The sequence below is a fragment of the Passer domesticus genome, chromosome 14 (genome assembly GCF_036417665.1).
Source record: "Passer domesticus isolate bPasDom1 chromosome 14, bPasDom1.hap1, whole genome shotgun sequence".
NCBI classification, from domain to species: Eukaryota; Metazoa; Chordata; class Aves; order Passeriformes; family Passeridae; genus Passer; species Passer domesticus.
Window position 1 is genome coordinate 7,904,743 of NC_087487.1, and position 24,736 is coordinate 7,929,478.

Genomic DNA, 24,736 nt, shown 5'->3' on the forward strand with positions numbered 1-24,736 from the left:
AGGGCTCTTTGTGTCAAGACGAATATAATAAAGCAAAACCTGAAAAACTTCTGTCATTACCTCCTTTTTCAATTGCATTTATCTCTAACCCTGCCCCCCACCCTGCCGTGCTCCTTTGAAAAAATACATTGTATCTTTCACAACAGACTTCTACATGTCTAATCTTTTCTCTGCATCTACTTGAAAATTTTCATCAAAATATCTTTGGACAGTTCAAAAACATAATGGACTGCACCTGGAACATCTCTGTGGGGTGATGAAGCTGTGCAAATAGGAAACTGAAGAAAAAAGAGACCAAGTACACTTGTTAAGGCAAGATGCATAAATTAGAAATGCATTGTAGATCTTCTTCAGAGATTTCCTTTGAAGGAAATATGACTATGGAGTCATATTTCCTCCCTGGACCGAGGAGCTACTGGAGAGGGTCTGGTGGAGGCCACAAAGATGATGAGAGGTCTGGAACATCTGTCTTATGAGGAGAGACTTAGGAGAGGATCTGGGCCCGTTTAGTCTGGAGAAGAAAAGACTCAGGGGGGATCTCATTAATGCATGGAAACATCTCAAGGAAGGTGCCAAGAGAAGGATGCCAGACTCTTTGTGGTGGTGCCCAGCAACAGGACGAGGAGCAATGACCATAAACAAAAACACAAGAAGTTAAGTTTCATTCTCAGCATGAGGAAGAACTTTCCATTGAGGGCAGCAGAGCATTGGAACAGCTGCCCAGGCAAGTCATGGAGCCTCCCTCTCTGGAGACATTCCAAACCCTCCTGGACACATTCCTGTTGTCATCTGCTCCAGGTGACCCTCCCTTGACAGAGGGGTTAGACTGGATGATCTCCACAGGTGGTGGCCAACCCTAGCAATTCTGTTATTCTGTGACAGAGATCAGGGAAGGAAGACAGACTGTCATATTCCAAAATGTGAGGAAGAATGTTCACTATTCTTTTTTTTGTCTTCTTGCCTGCAGTAGAAGCTGCTAATCAAACCCTGCCTTAATGCAGTGTGCTGTAAAAGCTGATGTGACACTGCCCTTTACATTCAGTGAGAAGCTCTCCGAGCAGGAGGCCGTGTGCTCAGTGCTCTGCTTTGCCTGACATTTCACAGCAGGTGCAGCAGAGCTCAGGGGCACCTGCTTGGTGTCAGAAAAGGCAGAGATGTACATGGCTCCTTGGGAGAGGTAAATGTCTCATGGGAACTTCAAGGGCATCAAACACCAATGTCATATACTACTTAAGAGATGCTACATGTACAATCATGAGGGATGTATGAACCTGCTGCAAAATACCCTATCTTCTACTCTAAATGTTGCATTTGCCATTTTTTACCCACTATGTGATATTGCCTAAGTGTTTCAGATTATCTAGGCAAATTAACTTTGATATTTTATTAACATTAATCAGTTGATTTTTTTTTACTGCTTCTTTCTAGTCCATATTGCTCCTCTTAGTCTCATCAATTAATTACTACTTCCAAAGCCAAATACTTCCCCAAAAGTTCCGGAAAAGTGGATGGGTTATCACCAAAAGGGCAATGCAAGATATGAAGTTTGATTATGCATAAACTTGCTCTGTTTTGCTTGCTGCCAAGAAAAAAAAAGCCAGGAATACAAGTAAATGAATAAGATCTACCTCAGTATAAATTTCACTCTTCAATATTGTATCAGACTGAAATTTACATACCATGATACTAAATAGATAATATTCAAGGAATAAACATTTGGAGATAAAATTCTGTCTTTGGATACACATGGCTACTATTGAATACAAAAGGAAATAAGCACTTACAGTGAGTGAAATAATCTGAACTGCTTTTTTACTGCCGTGAAATTCTTGCTTTGTATATTTATTGACCATGGAATGCATAAGGAAATGGGAGCTATAAATGAAGCAGAAGAAATAGTCCCTCCTATCTGATATGAGATCTATGATGACAATTAAAGCCCTGGTTCTGAAGAATATGATTGAAATTTCAAATACTTCATACTGATATTTCAACATTGATTTGAAGTAACAAAAGAGAAAGTAATGAAATTAATAAGAGTAATGAAGTAATAAAAGAAGAAACGTAATACTAATATAGGAATCCGATTTATACTGATTAAACTTTCATAAAACTCTAATATGTATAAAAATTGCAAAACAGACAATATATGCCCCAAACTTGGATGTGCTCAAGCCAGGTTGGATTGGGTCCTGAGCAACCTGATCTAGTGGGTGGCATCCCTGCCCATGGCACAGGGGTTGGAACTGGATGATCTTTAAGGTCCCCTTGAACCCAAACCATTCCATGTTTTTATGATTGGATAGTATAATGCTTGAATCTGGGATGGAAAACAGAATAAAGGCAACAAAGAGCACTTCAATAGCATTGGAACTTAACTACTGAATACTCAGCTTTGCATCTTCAACGTAATTTTTTATAGGTTTCTTCCATCTACTTATTGCTTAATTTTTAAAAAATGTGTCTTTCATGAAGATCTGCTTCTCTGCTCTTTGTCTCATCACTAGTATGCCAAGTGAGCATAAAACCTTATCAAACAGGCATGCTTGCATTTTACAAGCAATTAGTAAAATGAAGTACAAACCAGGAATAATCCGGCAGGAAGATAAATGTGAGGCTGCACTTAAATAATTACCTGTGTTCAATCTGGCTCAGCCTGCAAAGGCAAAACCAGAGAGGTGTTCTCTAATTCTTACCCAGCAAATTGCACTTAAGGCTTATTAAAAGATAATGAGGAAACAAGCAGTTTTAACAGATTTATCCTATTCTCCTGGGGGTGAAGCAGTATCAAATGTTTGGTTTAGCACTAATGCACTTGCCCATAAGAGGAAACTGACCTCACATTCTATAAGAGGAAAAGACACAAGTGAATCTCTGTGGAACAGTCCTGAAAGTAAAAGACTGAGTCTTCAACCTAAGAAAACAGAGACTAGGAGAAGAGCAGCTGCTGTGTGAGGAAAGCTTTAAAGCAGTGTCTTAGTAAAAATGGGCAAGATTAAAGATAGCAGAGGTTGCTTGTTATTTTTAATTTTCTTTTACTCAAATATTTTCTTCTAGTTGATAAAGAAGGTATTTCTTTTCCAGAAAGCTGTTATTAGTTACTGTTTCTCAATGAAGTCCAAAATACAAGGGGTTTGATTGTGTGATTAGCTCACAGAATGCAGAAAGAGGTGCAGCACCTACCTTGCACTGCTGCTGTGTGAGAATTATGCAGCTCCACTCTGACAGAGATAAGGGGAAGAAACCTCTTGGGAAAACAAAAGGATGAAAGTTTTCCCTTACCAGCAGATGCAGAGCTGCACTAAACAATGCTGGGACTGTCTGAGGGGACGAAGCCACATTTTTGCTTAAGAGGTTTTGTTTCTTTGAGGTTTTTATTTTTCTTCCCCAGCCATAAAAACTAGTTCAGATAAAAGATATAAGTCTAGCTTTTGTAAAAACACGAGATGGAATAAAGTGGCATCATCTTAGTCATAAAGAACTGTAATCAAGGACAAGACGAAAGAAGCAGAAAAATATTCTTCTGGGTTGAGAGGAGGTCTTTGAAGGAGGTCTTGCCTGCCCCTGCTGCTGCAGGTGATATACAGTCCATTCAGCTGAACAGAACACTTCTCCCTTCAACTCACTCATTAGTGGAAAGGACAGGGCCATGTGAGCTATAAATAACCTGTAATTATTAATCAATCATAACCTATCCAGCATGGTGGTACCAGTATAAGCTGACTAACAAAAAATTGCCTTTGTCACAATAAGGCAATGTTCAGGAAAAGTTTATGCACAATTTTTTACAGTAGGTGATTATCTGAGTAAGAGCTAATAATAGTGTTTAAGAACAAGAGTAATAGTCATTGGTTAGAAAAAGAATAAATAGGGACACAGCTATCATTATTAAATATACAGGATAATATACACTGCTATTATTGAGTGACAAGTTTAACACTGGGCAATGAAGATAGGCATTCACTGATGCACTACATTTTTTCTAGTAAATCTGGCACCATGAATACACCTACAGTCAGACATAGAGAATCTTGAACTTACTAAGATTGCTGTAGACTTGTACTTGTGGTACTACTCATTGTTCTGATGATGGTTCAATGTGTAAAATCCAAGAAAATGTGTTAGAGAACAAGGAAATTATGGACATAACAGTCCCAATTGCAAGGTTGTGTCATACCAGAGATCTCTGAGGTAGTTCCAAGCAAGATGATATAGTGTTACAGCACAATATGAAGAAGTATTAACTTAGCCCCTGGGAGCAGTTTTGTCCCTTTCATCTGTCTTAATTACTGGGTCTAATAAACACCAGCAAAATAGTGCCATTTGGCATGGCTGTGGTGCTTTTTAGGCAAGCCTGGAGAGCTCTGCTTTGCCCTTGACAGGTGGATTCTCATATTTAGGAAGCTCAGCCCCTCAGGATGTACAGAGTGTACCTGCTGTTAGCAACATCCTTGTCTGTTAGGGTGAGTAAAGAACATTTCTAACTCCCCTCTTCCTCTAATCACAGCAACATGCTATCTTATCTGCCAAAGGGAGGTTTAACTCCAACTGTAATCTCCTTGACTTTGCCTTCACAGACTCGCTGAGTCGCCATAGAGGACTCTTTAATTCCTCAGGTGTCTGAAAAGATAAGCGTGGAATATATTTGTTGGAAAGCGTCAATGCAGAAATGAGACTGACTAAAATAAAAAGGTTTTATATTTTGATACATCCTGCATTCATGTGGATGCTGCCTTCTTGTCCTTTACAAAACCTTACTCTCACCTTCCCTCACCTCTGTAGCCCTGCTCGAAACCAAGACTATATTCCATCTCAAGGGGAACTTTGTAAATCATAAATCTGGAGTGAAAATAGACTTGAAATCTGCCAACAAATGGCGTGACCTTTCTCTCTGCAGCATTAGCCTTTTTGGGTTTTTTCTATGTGTCTCTGTGCTCAGCATCAACTCCTGGACCTGCCTTTTCTCTTTCAAATCACTTCATCAGTTTCTGTCATAGAAGAAGTATCTGCCAGAGAAACAGGAAAACAGTATCTTCTTAAGCACTGAAGACAACAGCAAACTTGAAAAGCAAACCTACATTAAATGCATACAATGGTGGAATGACTATCTTCTTTTCCTATTTTTATAAAGGCCTTTAGAATCTTAGCTATGCAGGATGGAGACTGTCTGTTGCTGTTATTTACACAGCAGCCAACTAATTTCTCGCCTAATTCTGGTCTTGACTTCTGGCCACTACCAGAATTAGATTATCATAATAACAGCAATTAGGATGTTCTCTTTCTAAAAGACTGGATAGTTTCAGACATTTGATCTGACCTATGCAAAAGTTAGAGATCTGAAAGGTCTGAAAAAAGAAATTTCTGAGGACAAAGAATTTTAAAAAAGATACTTTGCAGTTGCATGTCTAATTTCAGCTTATTAGTCTCTCATAATCTTTTAACCTTTGCATCTTCATACTTGTAAAGAAAAAGATTTCCTGGCATATGAAGAGAGTAACAAATCATATACAATCTTGGTGAAACTCTCTCTGTTCTCATTTTCTGCAGCATAAATATGGAATAATTGGGGGATCAGAAAGTGCAAAAATATTACCATCCAATAAGATCACATATCTGTGTAAACTAAATGCCAAACAACAATCTGCATTGTATCATGCAAACCACTGATGCTTCACTGACAGCCTGCAAAGAAGAAAAATACCCCAAAGAGACCAAATCTAATGAAGATCAATTCTCAAAGAGAAACAAACAGGTAATACCTTTTTCATGCAAATATATACATTCACAAGAAAAAAAAAAAACCAAACTGGTGTGAACTCAATTTGTTAAAGTTTGCATAAAACTTTTAACACCATCCAAAGGCTAAACATTTTAATTAACTTAAATTGGAAGAAAATCTAGAATGAAATTATGAACTCAATACCAGATTTTAGTACAGTTTTGTTTCCAAGGCATGTCAGCTTGGCACAGTGTAGCCCTGATCTTGGCAGCTGTGCAGACCTGAACTGTGCTTTGGGGTGTCCTTTTCTCCCTCACCAAAAACCCGAGCTGTTCTCCAGTGCCAATTTAGTGCCTTGGTACTCAGAGACATGGCTTTGCTCTTCCCTAGCCAAACGCCACTGCCATGGCAGCTGCTCTCCCCTCTGACTTCCCCATGCCACACAGCAGCTGGAGTGTCCTCCAAGGACCAAGGGAGAAGAGAAGGCAGAGGGTGTGTGGTGCTGGCTGGTGCCTCTCACAGGGCTGCTGGGCTGTTCTGCAAGAGGAGGTGGCAGAGGGCACTGCTGGAGAGCAGCAGACCTGCAGTGCACACACCCCCTGAGCAGATGCAGGAGGGATTCAGCTGTGCAGGGAGAGGAGAGAGCCCGAACAGCCATTCTGAACTGTGCTCAGGAAAAAGGGAAAAAGAATGGAAAGTGGATGCTCCAGTGTTTGCTGTCTTGCTATTTCCTGAATTTAAGCTGATGGGTGTGGCTGGACATACTTGTGAATACAAAAAGTGGGTAAAACCAGAAACAGGATCTTGGATGAGCTAATCTAATCTTTTTTATCACATGAGCAATCCTTTTGCAAACAATGCTGGACCAGTTCATTGCTTCTTGATTGGATGCAGAAAGGAATCAACTTTGTAGCACAAAAGACACTGCTTCAGGAGATTAATACTAAATTGGAGTAGGGAAAGATTGCAATCACAGCCCTGGACACTAGGTATGAACAGATGGTAGCCTGTGTTAATAACTTGGAAGGCGAGAGTGGCATAGCAGAATGCAATGCATTTTAATGAACTCCATTAAAACCAGGAGGACCAACTGTGAACATATTTAAGAGCTTGCTTCTAATCTTATAGAATTTAAAGAAAAAAATATTATTGCCATCAACAACTGAGGTAAACCCTGTTTGCAGAATATCTATTGAAAGAATTTATAATTCAAATCCCAGCAAAGCTGGGTAGAGGATCAGTATACTGATCTATATTTTTTTACTAGATTTATTGAGGTTCCTGTTTAGGAATAAAATAATAGAAGGTGAAATTTTGTATATTTATAATAATTTATACTAATTTCAAAATAATAACTTACACTAATTTAATTTTTCTTTATTATTATTTATACACAGGAACTGTTTCACTAATGATTCTGGGAGCAGTTTAGAATTCCTAATGCCAACAATGGCATTTACTCTCCTCAGAAAGTCAGTATCCACAGCAACACAGAAATGAGACCACATTCAAGGACTGGTCTGGAATATAAAATGTCAAATGCCTTCTACATTTGTCTCTGCAGAATAAAGATTGATATTAACATTAATATTTATTTTAAAGTCCTGATTCAGTCCAAACATCTGGAATTTATATATTGTATAATTTAAGTCTTTCTTATGAGCTTCTTGTTCTATTCTTTACAACCAAGAAACAAACCACAGCTTGATCTGAAGCTGCCTTTTGAGTGATCAGTGTGCACTAATGAACAAATAGAGTGAGTGATGTTTTGAGGATTATTTCTCTGCAGTGCAGAATGTTTATAGTTCAATGGCTAAAGCAGAACAAGCTCTGGGTGCTCGGATGGATGGATGTTCATGTTCATGGACCTTCACCCCCAAGGTCATGAAGTTGTGACAATTGGTGACTTTTAGAAATCCTCAGTAATCTGTGCTCTGTAAGGGAATCACAACACTGAGTTACTGAGCAGCAGTTTTCTGATAGCTGTTCCTGGCTGACAGCCTCTCCAGGCAGAAGATTCCCTGATGGAATCAGGAATATGCTTTAACTGAAACCAGCGGCTTTCACTTGGTCTTCACATTTCTCAGCTCTTGGAAGCTTTTGCCTTCACTGATCACTCTTAAAGGATGATCTGCCTCATATCCCTTCTCAAACTTGCACTTCTGATTCACTCTGACATGACTACAGAACAGCACTTTGAAACAACAGTTTGAACATCTCTTCTCCAACCCACATCTAAGATGTCTCATGTCTTCTGTTGTTTTTGTACATATTTTAATTACCTTCCTTCCTTTCTCCTCTGCTGTGCTTAGTAAGGAAGTTCCACATTCAAACAACACAATTAACAAAATAAAGTAACACAACAGCAGATAAACAAAACAGTTCTTCCACCAATAGCCAATCTAGCCACTCATCTTTTCTCTTTCTATATCACTATGAAAATCTGCCATATTATCAAAGCACCACCACACTGATATTATCACATTAGACATTCTGGAGAGAATAATATAGAAGTGTTCCTTCAACTATTTGGGTTTTTTAATCTTTTGTGCCTGTTGAATTGCTTTTTGAAAAAATCCAACCTCATGTTTCTTCTCACCATTTTCAGACTTGCTCTGTAGTTAGTAGCCGGCTAAAGACTTGACTAAAGACAATTCCAGTTTCATGCAGGTATTTTTACTCGGTTTGCTGCAATACCCACATTTTATTGTGTGTTTGAAGCCATTAGTTGGAGACAATCTGTTATATAGCAAAAACCCCGTATATCTGAACAATGGTTACCTACAATATCTTAAGAGATAAAATGAAACTGCATTTGATTCTGCTGGAACTAGAATTAATACATCCTGCCTTTTGAACACAAAAAGATTTAATTACAAGTGTGTGCTTCCTCCATAATTTCATTCTGCAAATGTTCCTTATGGGCAGGTTAACAATTTTCAGCTAGTGAGAAAAATTGGAGTGTCTACAATGCTCTCTAGCAAACTCATTTGGGTCTCTTTGGACACTGAAGGTTTCTACCAGCTCTAAGAAGCACCATTTCAAGTCACAATTATTTTGTGTTCTTCTTTCACAGATTACTTCATATTACAGTGAAATGATTTGATTCCTTATAACCCTTCTTTTTCACTAACTTACAAAGCATCTTAAACAAGCACACCAGAAAGCTCTAATCACATACAAAAATCTGATGCCAGGTATCACTTGCAGTGGAAATCAGTCTTGCTGAACTCACTAGTGTGATTAATAGTTTGTTCTAATTACCTTCCAGAGCATATTTCATGTCCTGGGCAAACAGAGTCCACATGATTTCAGCACTGATTTTTCCCATGTTCAGCTCTTGAGGGAACCTGCAATCAATCACATTACATCAGTTCACCAGCTGCTAGGAATGATGCTTACAGCTGCACAACAAAAAGACAAATATTTCCACAAAATAATTCCTCTAGTATGCACTTACTGTATCTTATGTTTTGTAATAATTATATAAACCATCCAACCTTCACATAAAAACCTCCCTCATATGACATTTTAAATCAAGAAACATTCATCTATCTTGCAGATGATTCCTCAACTTTAGATAAATCAGATGTCTTATGAAGAATATGAAACAGTTGGCTCAGATGTTTAGCAGCCACAGGTTTTCCTTAATTCCCTTCTGACACTGGAAAAGAGTGAAGCTGTCTGTGAAGCTGTATTGGTTTATATACTCATAGAATCCAATTCAGTGAAGACTTCCACCTTGATGTATGGATAAAATAATAAAGAATATAACAAGTAGTGAAATGCAGATTCTGATTCAAAATTTTAATTTTGGTCTCATGCATCATATAATCTTTGAGAAGTCCATTTTAGATACTTTCTTTCTGCTGTTATCAGTTAAGTATTTTTACACAAATTTTTCATAGATCCAGCTGCTTCTTATTCACTGCAGAAGAAAGGCCTTAATCTTTGAGTTACCATTTTCACTGCTAGCAACTAGCAAAAGCTGGCATTTTAGTGATCCACACCATGTTTTTGTCTTAAAAAAAGGGCTGTCTTTAATGCAGGTGTGGAACTGACATTAGTATGAGCCATTCTCAGGACACAGAAGCAGAGCCAGGCAGGTCAGGCAGAGGAAAAGCAGAGAGTAGAACACAGAATCTCCCAGTGGGGTAAAGCAGTTGTTTATAGCACAGGGGTGCAGTGAGAGTCACACAAATACACCCACAGTTCACCAGGAATACATAAAATAAGGGAATATACTGATGAGGAAATACACAGAGCTGTGTGGCTTTTGTGTTGAGGTTATTACACTATATACTAGCAGAGAATTGGATCCAAAGTATTTTGACCTTTTTGTAAAGCACTAATCAAATTCAGAAAATATTCCATAATAATTTCTGTAAAAATGTAAGAATTTTTAAAGGTCTTGTTGACATATAAAGAATGAGAATTATGTGCAACTTTAAAGTGGTAGCAGTAGGATCTAAGTAATGTATTCATTTTAGAGACCTATTTGACCCTGATCATATCTGCAAAGAAAAAGTACTTAAACAGCTCATTAGCTCTGCCATTTTAATAGGAAGTAGTTGCTAGCTCAGTTCACTGAGCCCTCTTTATGCTAATGACTGCTCAATTAAAGAACTTCGTATTAATTCTATTAACACAAAATTTATTCCTGTGCAAAAGCTGAAATGTATTTCGGCTGTCTTAATTTACTTCCAATCCACTCTGAGTTCTCTCTCAGAACCAGACTTGAACTTTGATGGTGTTGCTCTGAGGAAGTATTTGACAGCTGATTTAATATTGACACTGTCTTTGGAGCATATTGCAAGGCTGGCCATAAGGCAAGGCTGGGTCTGATAAAAATGCACTTATTTGATTAGTGATAAATAGATTTGTCCATGCATTTTAACTTGTGAAAGCACATGCACACACACAAACTGCAATTATCAATGTTGATTAAATTAGTTCAACACATCCCACCTGGCTTCAGTTAGGTGAAGTCTAAAATTTGGGACAGTTTTATACTTCTAACAGACTGGTGGGCATTGCACAGCTGCCAGCCACGGCATGAGGGAACTACCAGAGGTGTCCCTGCAGTTTTCTGTATGTGAGAAGCTGACAAAGCCAATGCACAACAGAAGCACATAACACATTCCACATGCTAAAGATAAATGGTAACAGCAGCAGCTGTCTTATTAAAGGGAAGGGATAATCAAAGGTCATACTAAAGTATCTATATAAGTATGGTGTTTTGTATTACTTTATTTATTATTTTGTATTTTATCACCTTATTTTTAGGTAAAAAACTTTCTCAAACTACTTCAAATTTTGATCCACAAGGAGCAAAATATCAGAGAAATTTCTCATGCAAGTCTCCACACGTTACATTTTCTAATCTTTGTAAAAGCCGTGTATTTTCACATTTCTCAGTAAAGCAAAAGTACCTGAAGAGTTCTCTGTCAGTCAGCTGGCTCTTGCTACAGTTATTTCTGCCCCATAGGCCATAATTTTCCCAGTTTCTACGTCATTCTTGGAACTATATAAAATCTCAGTTTATCCAGAAGAGTTATGTTGCCCATACATTACCATGTCTGTGTATTTCCAAAAATACTAAATTGCATATACAAGACAGCCACTTATATCTTCACTCTATTGATTTTAATTAAGCAAAAATTTAGTGGAAACAGTTCCCATTGGCTAGTGCTAATGAAGGGCAATATACGAAACCAGAGATCAATGGAATGAAATTGAACTCAGCTTAAAAAATATGAAAAGAATCAATGCATAAGTGAAACATATAAAACCCCCAAAGCATTTATCCCAGACAGTACTGCATGTCTCTAGTTCAACCCTAAAGCCAGAAAATTCCATCATGACAATTAAAAATGCTTTTTCATAATTTATGCTGTCAAATCTCCAGTCTGCTACACCTTGAGAATATCAAAGTCTCTGAACCTCAGATGCACTTTCTCCGAATAGCTCATATTCCATACTTGGTGGCTACAGTCTCATCCAGGTGCTAAATCTCACCAGTCCTAGGGGGTGAACACATTCAATTTTGTGCTGTGCATGCAGCAAGAAGGCAGATCACACCATCTGTGGAGGGCTGGCCATGGCCCCTGCTTCACTAACCATTAAGACAAAAGTTCTATTTGATATTGGAAAAGATGTGTTCTATTTAAACTGTGAGCAAAGAGCTCATTTATTCTTACATTTTGTGCTCTATCCTCTATCTATCCAAAGCTTTATTTTTAACACTCCTTTCCCTGAAGAAAAAATAATGGGCAAGACAGATACTGTATAGTCTATATAACTAATCTGGTCTGTCAGTGTTACCTTGTTACATGAGAAGCTACAGTGGGTACGGTGAAAGAATGAGAACAGCTTTGTTACAGGATCATGTTCACAAATTCAATGAAAGAAGTGATGTTCACATGCTTCCACAGAATAAAGTGTACTTGGTAATGAGGAATATCACTGCATCAAGACACAAAACACATCAGATATACTTTCTATCATGAAAGAAACATTCTAAACTTGGCCTGATGCCGACCAATTCATGATAGAATATACTCTGATTTTTCACTTCCTTCCATAGTATTTTTTCCACTGGCCTATGTTTCATAACTCACTGACACGTAGGTTACAATTATGCTGTTTCTCCAATATAAATTACTATCCCAAGCTTCTCAGAGGTATAAACATCCTAGCTCCTAAAGCATGAGGAAATCTGCTCCTGCAGATTTCGTGTGTAAGTTCTTTTTGTTCCTGTGTTCCTTGTGTTCCTGTGGAACACAATGTGGTCACAGAGAAAACAGATCCTAACACTGCAAAGATGTGAGGATCAGTAAAGAAGAAATTTAAAAGTCCCATTAGAGCTGTCTTATTTCTTAAATTTACACTACAGTGGCAGCTTGACTGTTCTATGTGCAAAAAAAACCCCCAAAAAACAGGTGCAGAGGCCTGAAGTTTAGATCATGCTTTCAAAATACAATAGCATATTTGACTTGAAGATTTTGTCCTTGATTTGTTGTTCCTTTTGTTAGAATAGATATTTCATTTTGATAGAAATTTCTCCTGTCTCATAGGATATTTAGTAGTGCCAGGAAGCCCTGATTTGCCTGTGAATCAGGTTTCTAACAAATTGTACATTGTTTAACTATTAGAAGGAGAATTTTATGTTTTCCCCTCAAACTTGGCATGTTTCTCATGTCATGTAAGAACTGCAGGTTGCCCCCATACTCCCACTGGGTGGTCTGGTATGGTCTGTCAGTGGCTGCAGTGCTTGCTGAGGCCATCATGTCATGTTTCATCTGGATTCATTACCTGATACAGTTCAAACTACTCCATCACAGTGTAATTTGTGCCTCCAAGGAAGATATAAAAATAGGGTTTCCAAAACTGGCTGAGGAGTAGAATTCTGAGCAATATTATACAATTGTGAAAACTTTTATCAGAATGCTCTCCTGGGGATCTTCAGTTACCTAATTTCTAAAATAGGATTCAAATGGATGCAGGCTTGAATACTCCACTGAGACACTGCATGGCCATATATTTCTAATAAGGATTCATATTTTTGCAGTATTCCTGTGTATTCAAGTTATATTTCCCATTAATCTATTTTAACCCATTTCCTTTTCTGGGGTAAGCAGGGGGGAAGATGCTGTCTTACTTTTTGTCAACAGTTTTTACATGCTTCTTTTGTGTTAAAAGAAGCTTTTCTTTTAAAAAAAAATATATCCAAAGCAACTCTGAACGGTTTTTCAAGTTTTTTCCACTTAGAGCCTCTTCATCTTTACTTCTGATGTCTCCTATTTCTAAAAGACCTGTTATTCCCTGTGTTCACTCTTTCACTTACAAAACAACAGCAAAAAACAGACAGAAGTCAGAGACACAAGCTCTCTCCCTTAATCTGTCCCAATTCTGTCCACCCCTGATTCTTTTTTCACATCTTACACAATCATTCATCTGTACTTTAGGGAACCTACTAAGCCCCTTAGAGGAACTCTGTTCTTTATGCCTTTACTTTCTCCCTCACATTTGTATAAAAATAGAGGTAGAGCAATTTTTAGGATAATTAACCCACAATTACACTTGTTTAATTTCAATGAAGAGACTGAAATGAATCATATATATTTGTCTCAATTATATATTTTACAATTACTGTATTATTTGTACAGCCTGTCAGACAAAAGGTTGAGCTTTCATCAATGGAGAAACTTGACACTACAACATAAAAATGAAGTAAACATGAAAAGTGTTTTCTTTCCTCTATAGGGTAAGAACTTATTCCTTAATAAGGTCAGTCCAACAGATAACTGAACAAAGAAATGTTTATTATCCAGTACTGAAGTGATACTCTATTTATTTCAAGTAAAGGAAGGAGTTAGAAGTCAATGAAATATCTTTCAGCTTCTGGTTATTACCAGGAGGTTTCTCTGTCACTTTTACTGTGAGGTCATAAATAGAATGGTCTTTTATCAACAGACAATCACATCTCAGTGTACAGAGTGCCTTCTAGCATCTACCCTATTTTGGCTGAAAAAAACAGATTGTTCCTGCTCCCCTTCAGAGCATTCAATTAAATGCAATTGCAGAAACCTGTATTAATTTAGTCATAATACAGATGTAGATTTCAATGTTAACTTTTGCAGAAGCCATCACAGCCAGACTATGCCCAGACTTTCTGCAATCTCTCTGTAAAATGGCTCCAAAGAGCTAAAAAATTTCCCCAGGGCTTCATCACATCACGTTTCAATTGGTGTGAGGCCTGTTTCTCTAGCTGTAATATGTGAAACATGTTCCTTTGCACTCTTTCTATATATTTCATGTTCAAACCCCAGCACTGCCTTCTTTTCCTGTGTTTATCAATTGTTTCTCTCCTTTCTACTCATGTATCAACCTTAAGTTATTTGACTTGTCTTGGTTATTGATTGTACCTCCCTCATCTGCTACATCTTCAATTCTGAGAAGTCAAATTCCATCTCTGGGATACTGCTCTCCACTTCATACACTTTCAAGTCAGTCTGGCCAGCCAATTATAAATTCAGATAGGGTCTTTGTGTCTTTTTGTGAAGTTTTTTTTTTTACAATTACATGCCTAGAAACCACACCTAAAATAGTTTCACCATGATTTGAACACCACGTGTGCCATGACACTCCCATACCACCAGTACCATCACACTGAAAAACTCTTCACTGAAATGTCACTGACATTTCCCTTCTCTCCATTTATCTCTCATGTAGAATATTTTGCTGTTTAAAGTTTTGAGATGACTCATATATCACCTGTCCTTAATGTTCCTAAACCAAAATATTTTCTTTCCATTATCAGAGTACTAAGTTTTTATCAAACTATGTCAATGCAACATTCTGTAGAAAAATCTCTACCTAGATTCTATTTAAAATACAACTTCTGATTCGGGTCTATTTCTTATCCTTATTTTAATAAATTCATGATTCTTAATTTTTTGAGGGAAAGTAATTACTTACTGGTTCAAGATTGGTGTATATGCTGTTTTATCTTCATCTATAATGGTGACCATCAGAGTAATCAGCTGTGCCCAGAAATCCAAATTCTTTGTTGTTGGTCCTTGCTCTTCTTTAGGAACTTCTTGTTTCTTACTCTGCTGAAACAAGATTGAATATATTTTTATCAGAGAAAATATTATGGGAGTTCCACCTATAGATTATTCCTTGGTTGGGAAGAGTGACATACTAAGAATCTTGAGAAATTTTGGACAAAGACTGGCTAACCAACAGAGCAGAACATATGAAAAATTTTACTTGGCTGTGCACAAATATAAAGAACCATAGTACAAAGATTGTCATGTCAGCAAAGGAGATCAATAGAGACTTGGTTTTTAGTGCATGCTCACACTGTAATTAGATATATTATTAAATTCTTTGCTGTGCTGAGACTCAGCAAAGGTAGAATTGCCTGTTGAGGCAGAACTTTTATACCCAACACAATAAAGACTGAAAAAAATCAATGCTGAGGAGTGTTTAATGTTTTTGTTTAAAATTATATGCTGAAGGTATTCAGCCTCACAGCTGCTTATAATGTGTGGTCTAAATGAAGAAGCAGTTGAATTTCCCTTTATTTTATTGATAATTTTATATTCTTTAATTTTACTAAAATGCATTTACAGACAGACCTTGTCTCTACAATTTTTATTTATGAACTCCTAACCTAAAATGTCCTAGGTAAAATTATTTTGCGTTCCTTTGCTTGGCAGAAGGATCAGATTCCTTATCAATGTCCAATAAATAACTTCATTGTAGGGACCCAAAAATGAAAAGAAACATTTTTAATTCTGTATGGACACATACAGGAATAATTTCTGCCACACAGAGCTATGTCTGCACATGCTAGATGTACACGTGCTCTTCTACACTGTTGTGTGAGACTGAAAGGGGTCTCAGTAAGTCAGAAAATAAACATGTCTGTGATCCTGCAATTTAAACACCTATTCCCTGTACTTCTCATTCCTAGTCCAACTATGACCCCTTCAATGGACCTGGTATATTTTTGAATATGCCTAACACTACATTAGCATCACAGTGAATTAATTAAATGTTAATTTAACCCCAATTAACTTTTATCTATGAATAGCATTTAGAATGGTAGAAAGGGAATTTCAACAACACCTATCTGAAACTGTTTTTGTGGCCACTGTGGAATATTTTAGACAAGTATTATTAATCACAGTGCTACATACTCAGATGAACTACAAAGGGTATCACCTCAGTGTCTACAGCAACAGAAATAAAGCTCAGAAGCAGGTCAAAGGATGGTGGGTCTGGTGTCACCAACAATTAACAACTGTGCATGCAGGTGACAGTGCTTTTCAAAACAGAAATGAACATTAGAGCATTAATGTCACTCATAAGGGCTTTCCCTGATATACATTATATTTTTACTAAAAAGGCCTTGGTTCTATATCAAAGATGTATGTCCAATAGACCACTTTTTTTCTCAGAAGCTTGTTAAATCAAACCAACCGAAAGGCAGCTGTAGAAGACAAAGCCACCTCATATGTAGCTCAGCATCTTATCCAAGAACTCTATTTCACAGCAAGTGACATGTAGCTGAGACAGCTTTTCATGGCTGTGAATGTGAATCACAGAATGCAAAATTTGGTTCTTTAACAGAGATAGCAAAAAGTAACTGATTTGGAAAGTAATAGTTGCACAAGGAGGTCCTTTCTACAAAAATTCTCTGGAAAAGAAATCTCTTCAAAATTTGTATGACCTTTTCAAAAGTCCCAGAGAAGGTATTTTTAAAATAGTCTCACATTACAGATGTAGTTTTATGTCCTGAACAGAAAGTGCATACTCTGCCCATCCCTAGTTGTTATTTCCATTCTTTATCCTAAAATCTACCTATTGTGTTAGACATGCTCAGAATCATTCAAGCTCTTTTTACCTTATTATTGTCAGCACTATTATTTGCTTTATGTACAACAGATGCCTCTGTAGAAGCATTACAGAATTATGGAATACTATGAGTTGGAAGGGGCCCACAAGGACCAGAGTCCAGCTCTTGGATTCCTGCACAAGGCAATGCCCCAAACCACCCTGTGTGTCTGACATGCCACCCAAGCTCTGGCTTGGAGCACTGCTGTTATAATGAGGTAAAACAGTGGTGGAAATTTGATTTCAATTTAGATTTTTTTTTTCCACTCCAATTATACCCATTTGAAAGAAACTGTCAGTGTAAAAGCATGAACTAAGTAGCTGATATACCTAATTAGAGCCACACTGGAACAAATACAGTGAGAAGATATAGGAGACCCTAAATACTGCTTATTATTGTAGAGGATGGTAACAATGAGAATTTTTTAGAAGTACAACTGAAAAGGTCAAGAGGAACATAAATTCTTGATATAGCAAGATGACAAAATGATTAATTAAACTGATGCTATTAGTGGTTCTTAATTTTAAAATAAAGGAGTTTCTGAAGTTTCCTGTCTTCTATTTTTGTTTGACACAACACTGAACAAGCTCAAATCACAAATTGCTTCCAGTAATCAAGAGACCTTCCCAAATACTGATATGAATGAAAGTTTGCCAATCAGCAGAATCACTTTCTTTTCCCTGAGTTTTTTCACATGGGAAGGTAATTTAAAATATCTTGACCTCCTGTAACATCACTTTGGATGGCAATGCTGCCCACATGCACACACAGAACACTGAAATGCCATAAGATGTCCTGTACCTAAAAGCTCAGTAAGTGACTGGCCAAAGGCACAACAATGACATTCCTAAGGGCTTCTGCTGGCAGATCAAACAAGCAATGAGAGCACATGATATCTCACCAATAAGACAGGTTTTTATACTCTCATATTAATTGAATTGGGTACTTCTTTTCTTTAGGATCACCCTAGAGTGGTAGCAAATATCTTATAAAAACGTGTCTTTAAAGAGAAGTCATATTATTCACTTAAGATTCACAGATACAGTAAGTACTGGAGATTCTCTGTGGGTTTTTGAATGCAACATCCAAACTAGATAACTGTTTTTTTGCCATGGAAGACATCAAAATCAGAAAGAGGAAGTGTGCAAGAGCAATTTTTCATGGGATATGAATCAAAATAAACTATTTGCACTGAATCATGTTTTTCTCAATTCCATTTTACTGTCAATTTCCTAGTCACCTGAATTCATATGCAAGCAATGGATCATGCAGCACAGAGCCTCGAAATCATTTACTGGTGCTTTGATACTCTCTTAAAGAGAAAAATAAAATGTAGGGGGAGTTTTCTGAGTTTAATGGGAAAAAAAGGCTAAACTGTTGACAAACAAACATTTTGTACTCTAGAAAAGTAGCTGAGAGTGGAGAAAGCAATCTCAGACCCAGTGTGAAGCAAGATTAAAATCTACATCTCTGTTATCCAGAGACAAATCTGTAAAGCCTGGTCTGAGAAACAGAGGGCTTTCAACTTCTCCCATCACTGATTTTACCAGATCATAGGATGAATGTCTGGTTTAATTTTCTTTGTTTTTATTTTGTTATGTTCTGTGCAATCAATACCCATTATTATCTGTGTGACTTTGATAAATTGAATCCTGTGATATCAGAAAGTTATATATTGCTGTCTGCTGCAAGCCCCAAGCTAGGTTTCAGAATACAATATTTTCTATATAAATAATGATACAGTGGAAACTCATTGGAAACCAACACAGTAGTCTTGATTAGCACAAGGCTACAGAGGGCAATTTTACAGACCAGTTTTAGACAATATTAATTTTAACAATTCTTCCATATTTTAAACTGTATATTTATTACTTATATTACATATAATACTACTTAATTTAGAATCATCAGCAAATATACAATATGCACTCTATATAAAATATATACATATGTAGACATCCACATATTAAGCCTACATATTTTTAGAATTTTATATAATTTTAAATGATATTTTTAATATCTAAAATAATGAAAATTTGGCCTTACAGAATTCACTCAAGAGAGCCTAAATCACTTGCAGATATGCATTCAAAACCTGTGAGAGATTTCCCTGTGCAGTGCTGTGGCACAGTAACTAACTCCTAAACCATTAATTTATTTGAAACTGAAACCCTATTTGAAGAATCATCATAGAATCACATGGGTTAGAATTGGGCTGGAAGTGATGTCAAAGACATTTCATTTTCATTCCTCTTGCTCTGGGCAGGGACACCTTCCACTAGAACACTTTGCTCAGAGTCCCATTCAAACTGGCCTTGAACACTTCCAGGGATGGGGCACCCATACCTTCTCGAGGCAACTTTGCTTTATGTATTCTCTAGTACCAACTGAAGTGGAATGGAATTATTTTGGATTAATTCTCATCAAGAATTGAGCTGGTCTATCACATAAGAATTTAACTGGTCTATCTGTTTAGGGCAGTGTAACATGAATAGCTCCTCTGCAGAGGCCAGCCAAGTGATACTGTGGTTTTGATCTGACCCATCCCACCCAGATGTGTTCTACTTCTGTGGGGAATAGGTGGAGGAAGATCAAAGTGAGACCCCTCACTTATTGCAAGCTCTTTGACTTTCTAACCAGTGTTGTCAGAGAAGCTGCTAAGAAGAAATTGTATCTGTAAGATCCGGTCTTCTTCTGACAGAGAATTCTCAGAATGGGATTGGAAGTATCGTAGCACAAAATGCATCCTTCTGTTCTGAGGAAATTTACCAAATGTTTACTGTGGTTAACATGCTGCCCATCAAACACAATGCTGCGACACAAGGAGAGATCTCTAAGTACCCTCTGCATGTCAGATTTGAAGAAGTCAGAACCTTTTCAGTGAATCTAAAGCAATATGTAAATGTAAATATAACAAAGGGCCTCACAAGAATTATTACTTGACACTGAAATTTGCACGCCTGAAAAATAGGACTCTGTAGTAAACAGCTTTTGTTACTGCACTTCATTTCCCACTTCATACTTCTGAATGTGCTTGAAAACCACAGATCACAGTCATGCTTCAATTCTTGCCGTATTTCTATAAGAGATTAATAATCTAACAAATTTTTTTTTGTCATTTATACTAAAGAGAAAAAAGTACACCTTCAAGAACAACTCTGAGGCTTGGATTCCCAAATCTCAAATGGAAAAGTGACCAGGGGCTCACAACTGAGTAAAGCAAAACTGAGCCAGCTCCCAAAGCATAGGCACATCCATGTGCTCATCCACAGCTCTGACTCCCAGAGATGGGATGTTTTTATCTCATTATCAATCCAGCCCAAGGTGTTGCACCCCTGTGAGAGATGAATGGCAAGGGCAGAGCTGTGCTGCTGCAGCTGTACCACCCCTGGCTCCTGAAGGAGTCAATTGCTCTTTGCTACATCCTGTCTGCACCAAGCTGTGGTGCAGATAACATGCAGAGTTGAGATAAGACTCAAGTAAAGGTCCCTAACATCAGGTAGAATATCAGGCCTGTTCTGATGAGCTGCTGTCAAATATAAAGTACTCCAGTGTTTTATTCCAGTGTATTGGTGCTATCAGTCATGAAATTATTTGTACTGATCAAGAGCTCTTCAGGTAACATGAAGGGTATGGTTTGCATTTCACTGGTGTCACTCAGTGGAGAAGACTGCAAAAAGAATTATTGAAGGGACTTCAGTCACTGTGAGCACCAGCCAGGATTTCAAAATTTGTTTTCTCAAGAAAACAGAAAGAGTGACAGATCCGTAAATTGAGTCAGAAAGCTATCAAAGTGCTTCCTAAACTACTTCTCCAGGATATTTTTTTTAACCTAGGATAGCTAAGCACTTCACTCAAATAACTATTAATTAAAAAGGGAAAAGACTGCATGCCCTGCATAAGGAGCTAGACAGTTCTTTATCAGAGGGCTTTGTCTCCAATAATGAGGACAGCAATATACATGTCAGTAAGACTGTCAAGCTATCATGTTTTACCGTCTGTGGTAGTCATTGGTTTTTTGCCATCAGCTGTTCTTTGTATTCTGGTGTGGAACTGCAGCATGACATTTTTGCATACTGTTAGCATTTGCAATGCTTCACCCCAGGAAATATCCTCAGGGGTGATATTTTGCTGCAAGACATTGGCTTTTTAATGGTGATTGCCTGCCTGACACAAAGGTAGAGAGTAATAAAAAGAGAAATTGGAGACTGCTGAGCATATTTTGTGATTTACTTTTTATGTTTATAGTGGCAAATATCCAAAAACGCCAGATCAAGCCCTTCAATTTTAACAGTCATTGCTCTATTTTCAACCCAAAATGAATCAATCCCACACAATCAGACCTGAAGCATATTTTCTCGAAATACTGTAGCAGGCATCTCTGAGAATTTTAGGTTGCAGCCAAAAGCAATTGCAGAAGGTGGTTTCCCTGAGTTACACACAGACACACCCTGAGCGTGCAGGGGCCTCAGCAGGACAACATCTGCCAGTCCTTCCCCTGAGTGAGAGCAGGTGCTGACCTACATAAGAACCATTCCTGGTTGCTTTGGGCTCATGGATCTCAGTTCTCAGTCTCACAGCTCAGCTGTGCAGCTAAAACATGAACCTCCTGTGTGCAGAGCCATGCCAGGATGAGCTCCCTCCCTCTGAGGGGAGGGGACCTCACCTGATGGGGAGAGAGCAGAGATAAGCGAAGGGTACTGAGGAATCTGACCTAATCTAAGGGGCTTGGACACAATGCTAATGAAATGTTAATTACTATACTGGTTAATGCTTCTTTATTATAACAGTGGTACCACAAGCCAGTCACCCGGATTGACTGGAAAGCCTCCAGAGCTACAGGTTCAAAAAACCTGCATGCTCAAGTGTTCCCAAAACCAAATGCACTTTTGAATACAATGATAGGAAACCATAAGAGGATCATGCTGAACAAAGTCTCCTTGTACAACTCAAGAGCTGATGCAGAATTCAGGTAGTCTTTTGACTCATCTCTCTATTAAAGAGAGTTTATTCTGAGAATTGTGTCTCACCTTCTGCGAACGAAAGTTTTACTGTCTGGCATTAAGACTATATGTGACTGTTGAATTTTTTTTAATGTGATTTGCTGTTAGAAATACATTATTTTGAAGGCAATCTATTTATTTTAAATTTTGTGTTTTACACTTCTTCACTAAAGTTTCTTGCACTGCTTTGTGATTGCAACTGTACAGAAAACTGTCTGCTTAAATTTTCCAAAAAAAACTGCCCCTGCTGGAAATCTTGTGAACGAGAACTCAAGAGGTGCAGAAATACAGTGAAATACAGTTAACCTAGTCTTCCAACAGAGTGAATACTTGTGGATTTTTTTTTTTCAGGACTTCTTATTTCTCCACCATTAAGTAGAATTGCGTGAGAGTAAAATACAACACTGCCTGTTCTGCCTCAAATATAATTTGGAGAGAAACCTTACTTAAGCAAGTTTTACATTCTCTACCAAGCAGAAAAGCTGTAATATCTCTGCACTTTAAGACCATATTTTAAAATAGACAGGCTAAATGACTGTATGGATTCACATTAAAAAGTTGTGAATTTTTTGAATACTGAAGCTTTTGCAGTTGTCACAATGCTTTGCAGAGGTAAGACTTCATCACTTTTAGCTGTTTACTGAGGACTAGAATCTACTGATAAACTGCAGGCTTATGTAATACCCAGTCTAGCAGCACTTCATATTATATTTACCAGACAAGATCAAATTGCTGCAGAGTAAACAGCAACAAAACAGAACAGTTTATGACGTAAATAGATGTGATGCCTGAAGCTGCTCCTTCCACTAATTTATACTCCTACTCAGCCTACAATGTAATCTGTTGTAGGATAAACACACATCAGCACTAAGTGTGGAGTGCTTATTGGTGCTGGTGAGAAATTCTTACATTCAAAGCTACAGTTAAGTTTTCTCACATAACAGGAATCCAACATGAGAAAATATATTCTCATTTCAGAAATGTTGAATAGCAAATACCACCTTTCCTAAAACATAGGAATTAATATTCTGGATTTAAGTAAAATATCTTTCACTTAAATTAATACATAAACTCAAGTAAATTTCATTAGTATGAGTGTTCTTATTAATTATACAACACAAAAAAAGTGCATTTGCCAAATAACTTAGTTCAAGGCTGGAATAGTCACAGAACTACTATTTTTGCAGTGTACCATCCAGAAAGCAAATACAAGGTACAGGTGGTAATATGATAAAGAAGAGATGCTCCTTTAAGACAGTAATTAATTCTAACATTACTTATAGAATGACCACATTATATTAAAAAATAATAAGTATTCTCAAGGATTTTGCATGACATTTGGAACACAACAAATGCTATAATTATTTTGCATTGATAGCTCAACCTGACAGACTAATATTAAGAAATCCTCTGCTTTCTTAAAGCAGTTACTAAAGCTTGGATCCAAGTATGCATCATACTAAAATATGAGACTGGAAAGACTATATAATTTTCAGCAAATTACATTTTTTTTCCTAAAGCTACAGAAGTGAAATGTTAGATTTTAAATAACTGTTTTCCTGTTACAGATCTTAAATGAACAATAATCAATGAAATGTCATCTTCCCCAAAACCACTGGACAATTTCACAGTCATGTCCAACTTGATGACTACATTATGGTCATGTGTCCATTTTGAAACTGATGTTAAACATTTTAGAGTTCATAGCTGTCTATGGGTGTATTCATGGTATGTTGCTCCTCCATGCATAAATAAAATGAAAATCTGAGTGCTTTGATATGAAGGAGCATCAGAAGACTTTCTGTTTACTAAAGGCAAATTAACAATAATGATTGAGAAATAGAACAGAACAAGTTCATTTTGACCTTACCTGATCCACTAATTGGGAGTAGAGATCATAGCAATTGTCAAAAATGTATTTATAAGTTGAATCCAGGCAGGCTTTTACACAGTCTTTTACCACAGTACTGGCTCGAGGGGGGCTCTGCAATTCCAGGACCTAATTAAATATTTCATAAATGGGAGAATGTCAGAATTACGTTGAACACAAAAAATCCAAGTGTTGAATGGAGTTCTGTTATAGAGGATAAAAAATGCTCAAATAAAGCAATGATAAAAATAATTAAAATTGTGTTGAATTAAGATTGACTTAGTTCAAAGATGCATTAAAACACTAGGGATTAGATTTTATCACTAAGTTTTATTTACATTAAATATTTATATGATGAAAGAGGCATGTGTGCTCAAGAGTTTACATCTTTAAATCTTAGGTTTTACATTTTATCAGGACTTTTATTATTTAGGCAATATTTAAACTGTATAGTATGTGCTTTCCTTTGAGTAAAAATATCAAGCCAAATTGCAGTTATTTATTTAAAGCAAAGGGTTCATCTTTTTAGTCCATTTCAGAATACATTAATTCAAACTTTAACTTAATGGATTATTTTAATTCTCTTTATGCAGTTCCTAATGCAATCACACGCTAAAGGTTGCTTTGTGTTTTTCTTTTTTTGTTCAGTAATGTTAATGTGTACCATTCCATTCCAAAAATATTTTCATGCTTGACCACTTAGATCTCAACCTTCAGAGAGACTAAGGCAGAGTTAT

General features: G+C 37.1%; 1 protein-coding gene across 11 annotated transcripts in view; it reads right to left on the reverse strand.

Moving 5' to 3' along the window:
- Nucleotides 1-24,736, reverse strand: part of UNC13C (unc-13 homolog C) — a 172,594-nt gene that overhangs the window by 41,734 nt on the left and 106,124 nt on the right. For 10 of the 11 annotated variants that reach the window (XM_064389637.1, XM_064389638.1, XM_064389636.1 and 7 more), the window contains 3 exons: nt 24,000-24,128; nt 15,200-15,336; nt 8,984-9,069 (listed from right to left, as the gene is read on the reverse strand). In XM_064389637.1, coding sequence (XP_064245707.1) covers nt 8,984-9,069; nt 15,200-15,336; nt 24,000-24,128 — 352 coding nt within the window. The remainder of the gene's footprint in view (nt 1-8,983; nt 9,070-15,199; nt 15,337-23,999; nt 24,129-24,736) is intronic. The other variant, XM_064389633.1, reaches the window with a different exon arrangement.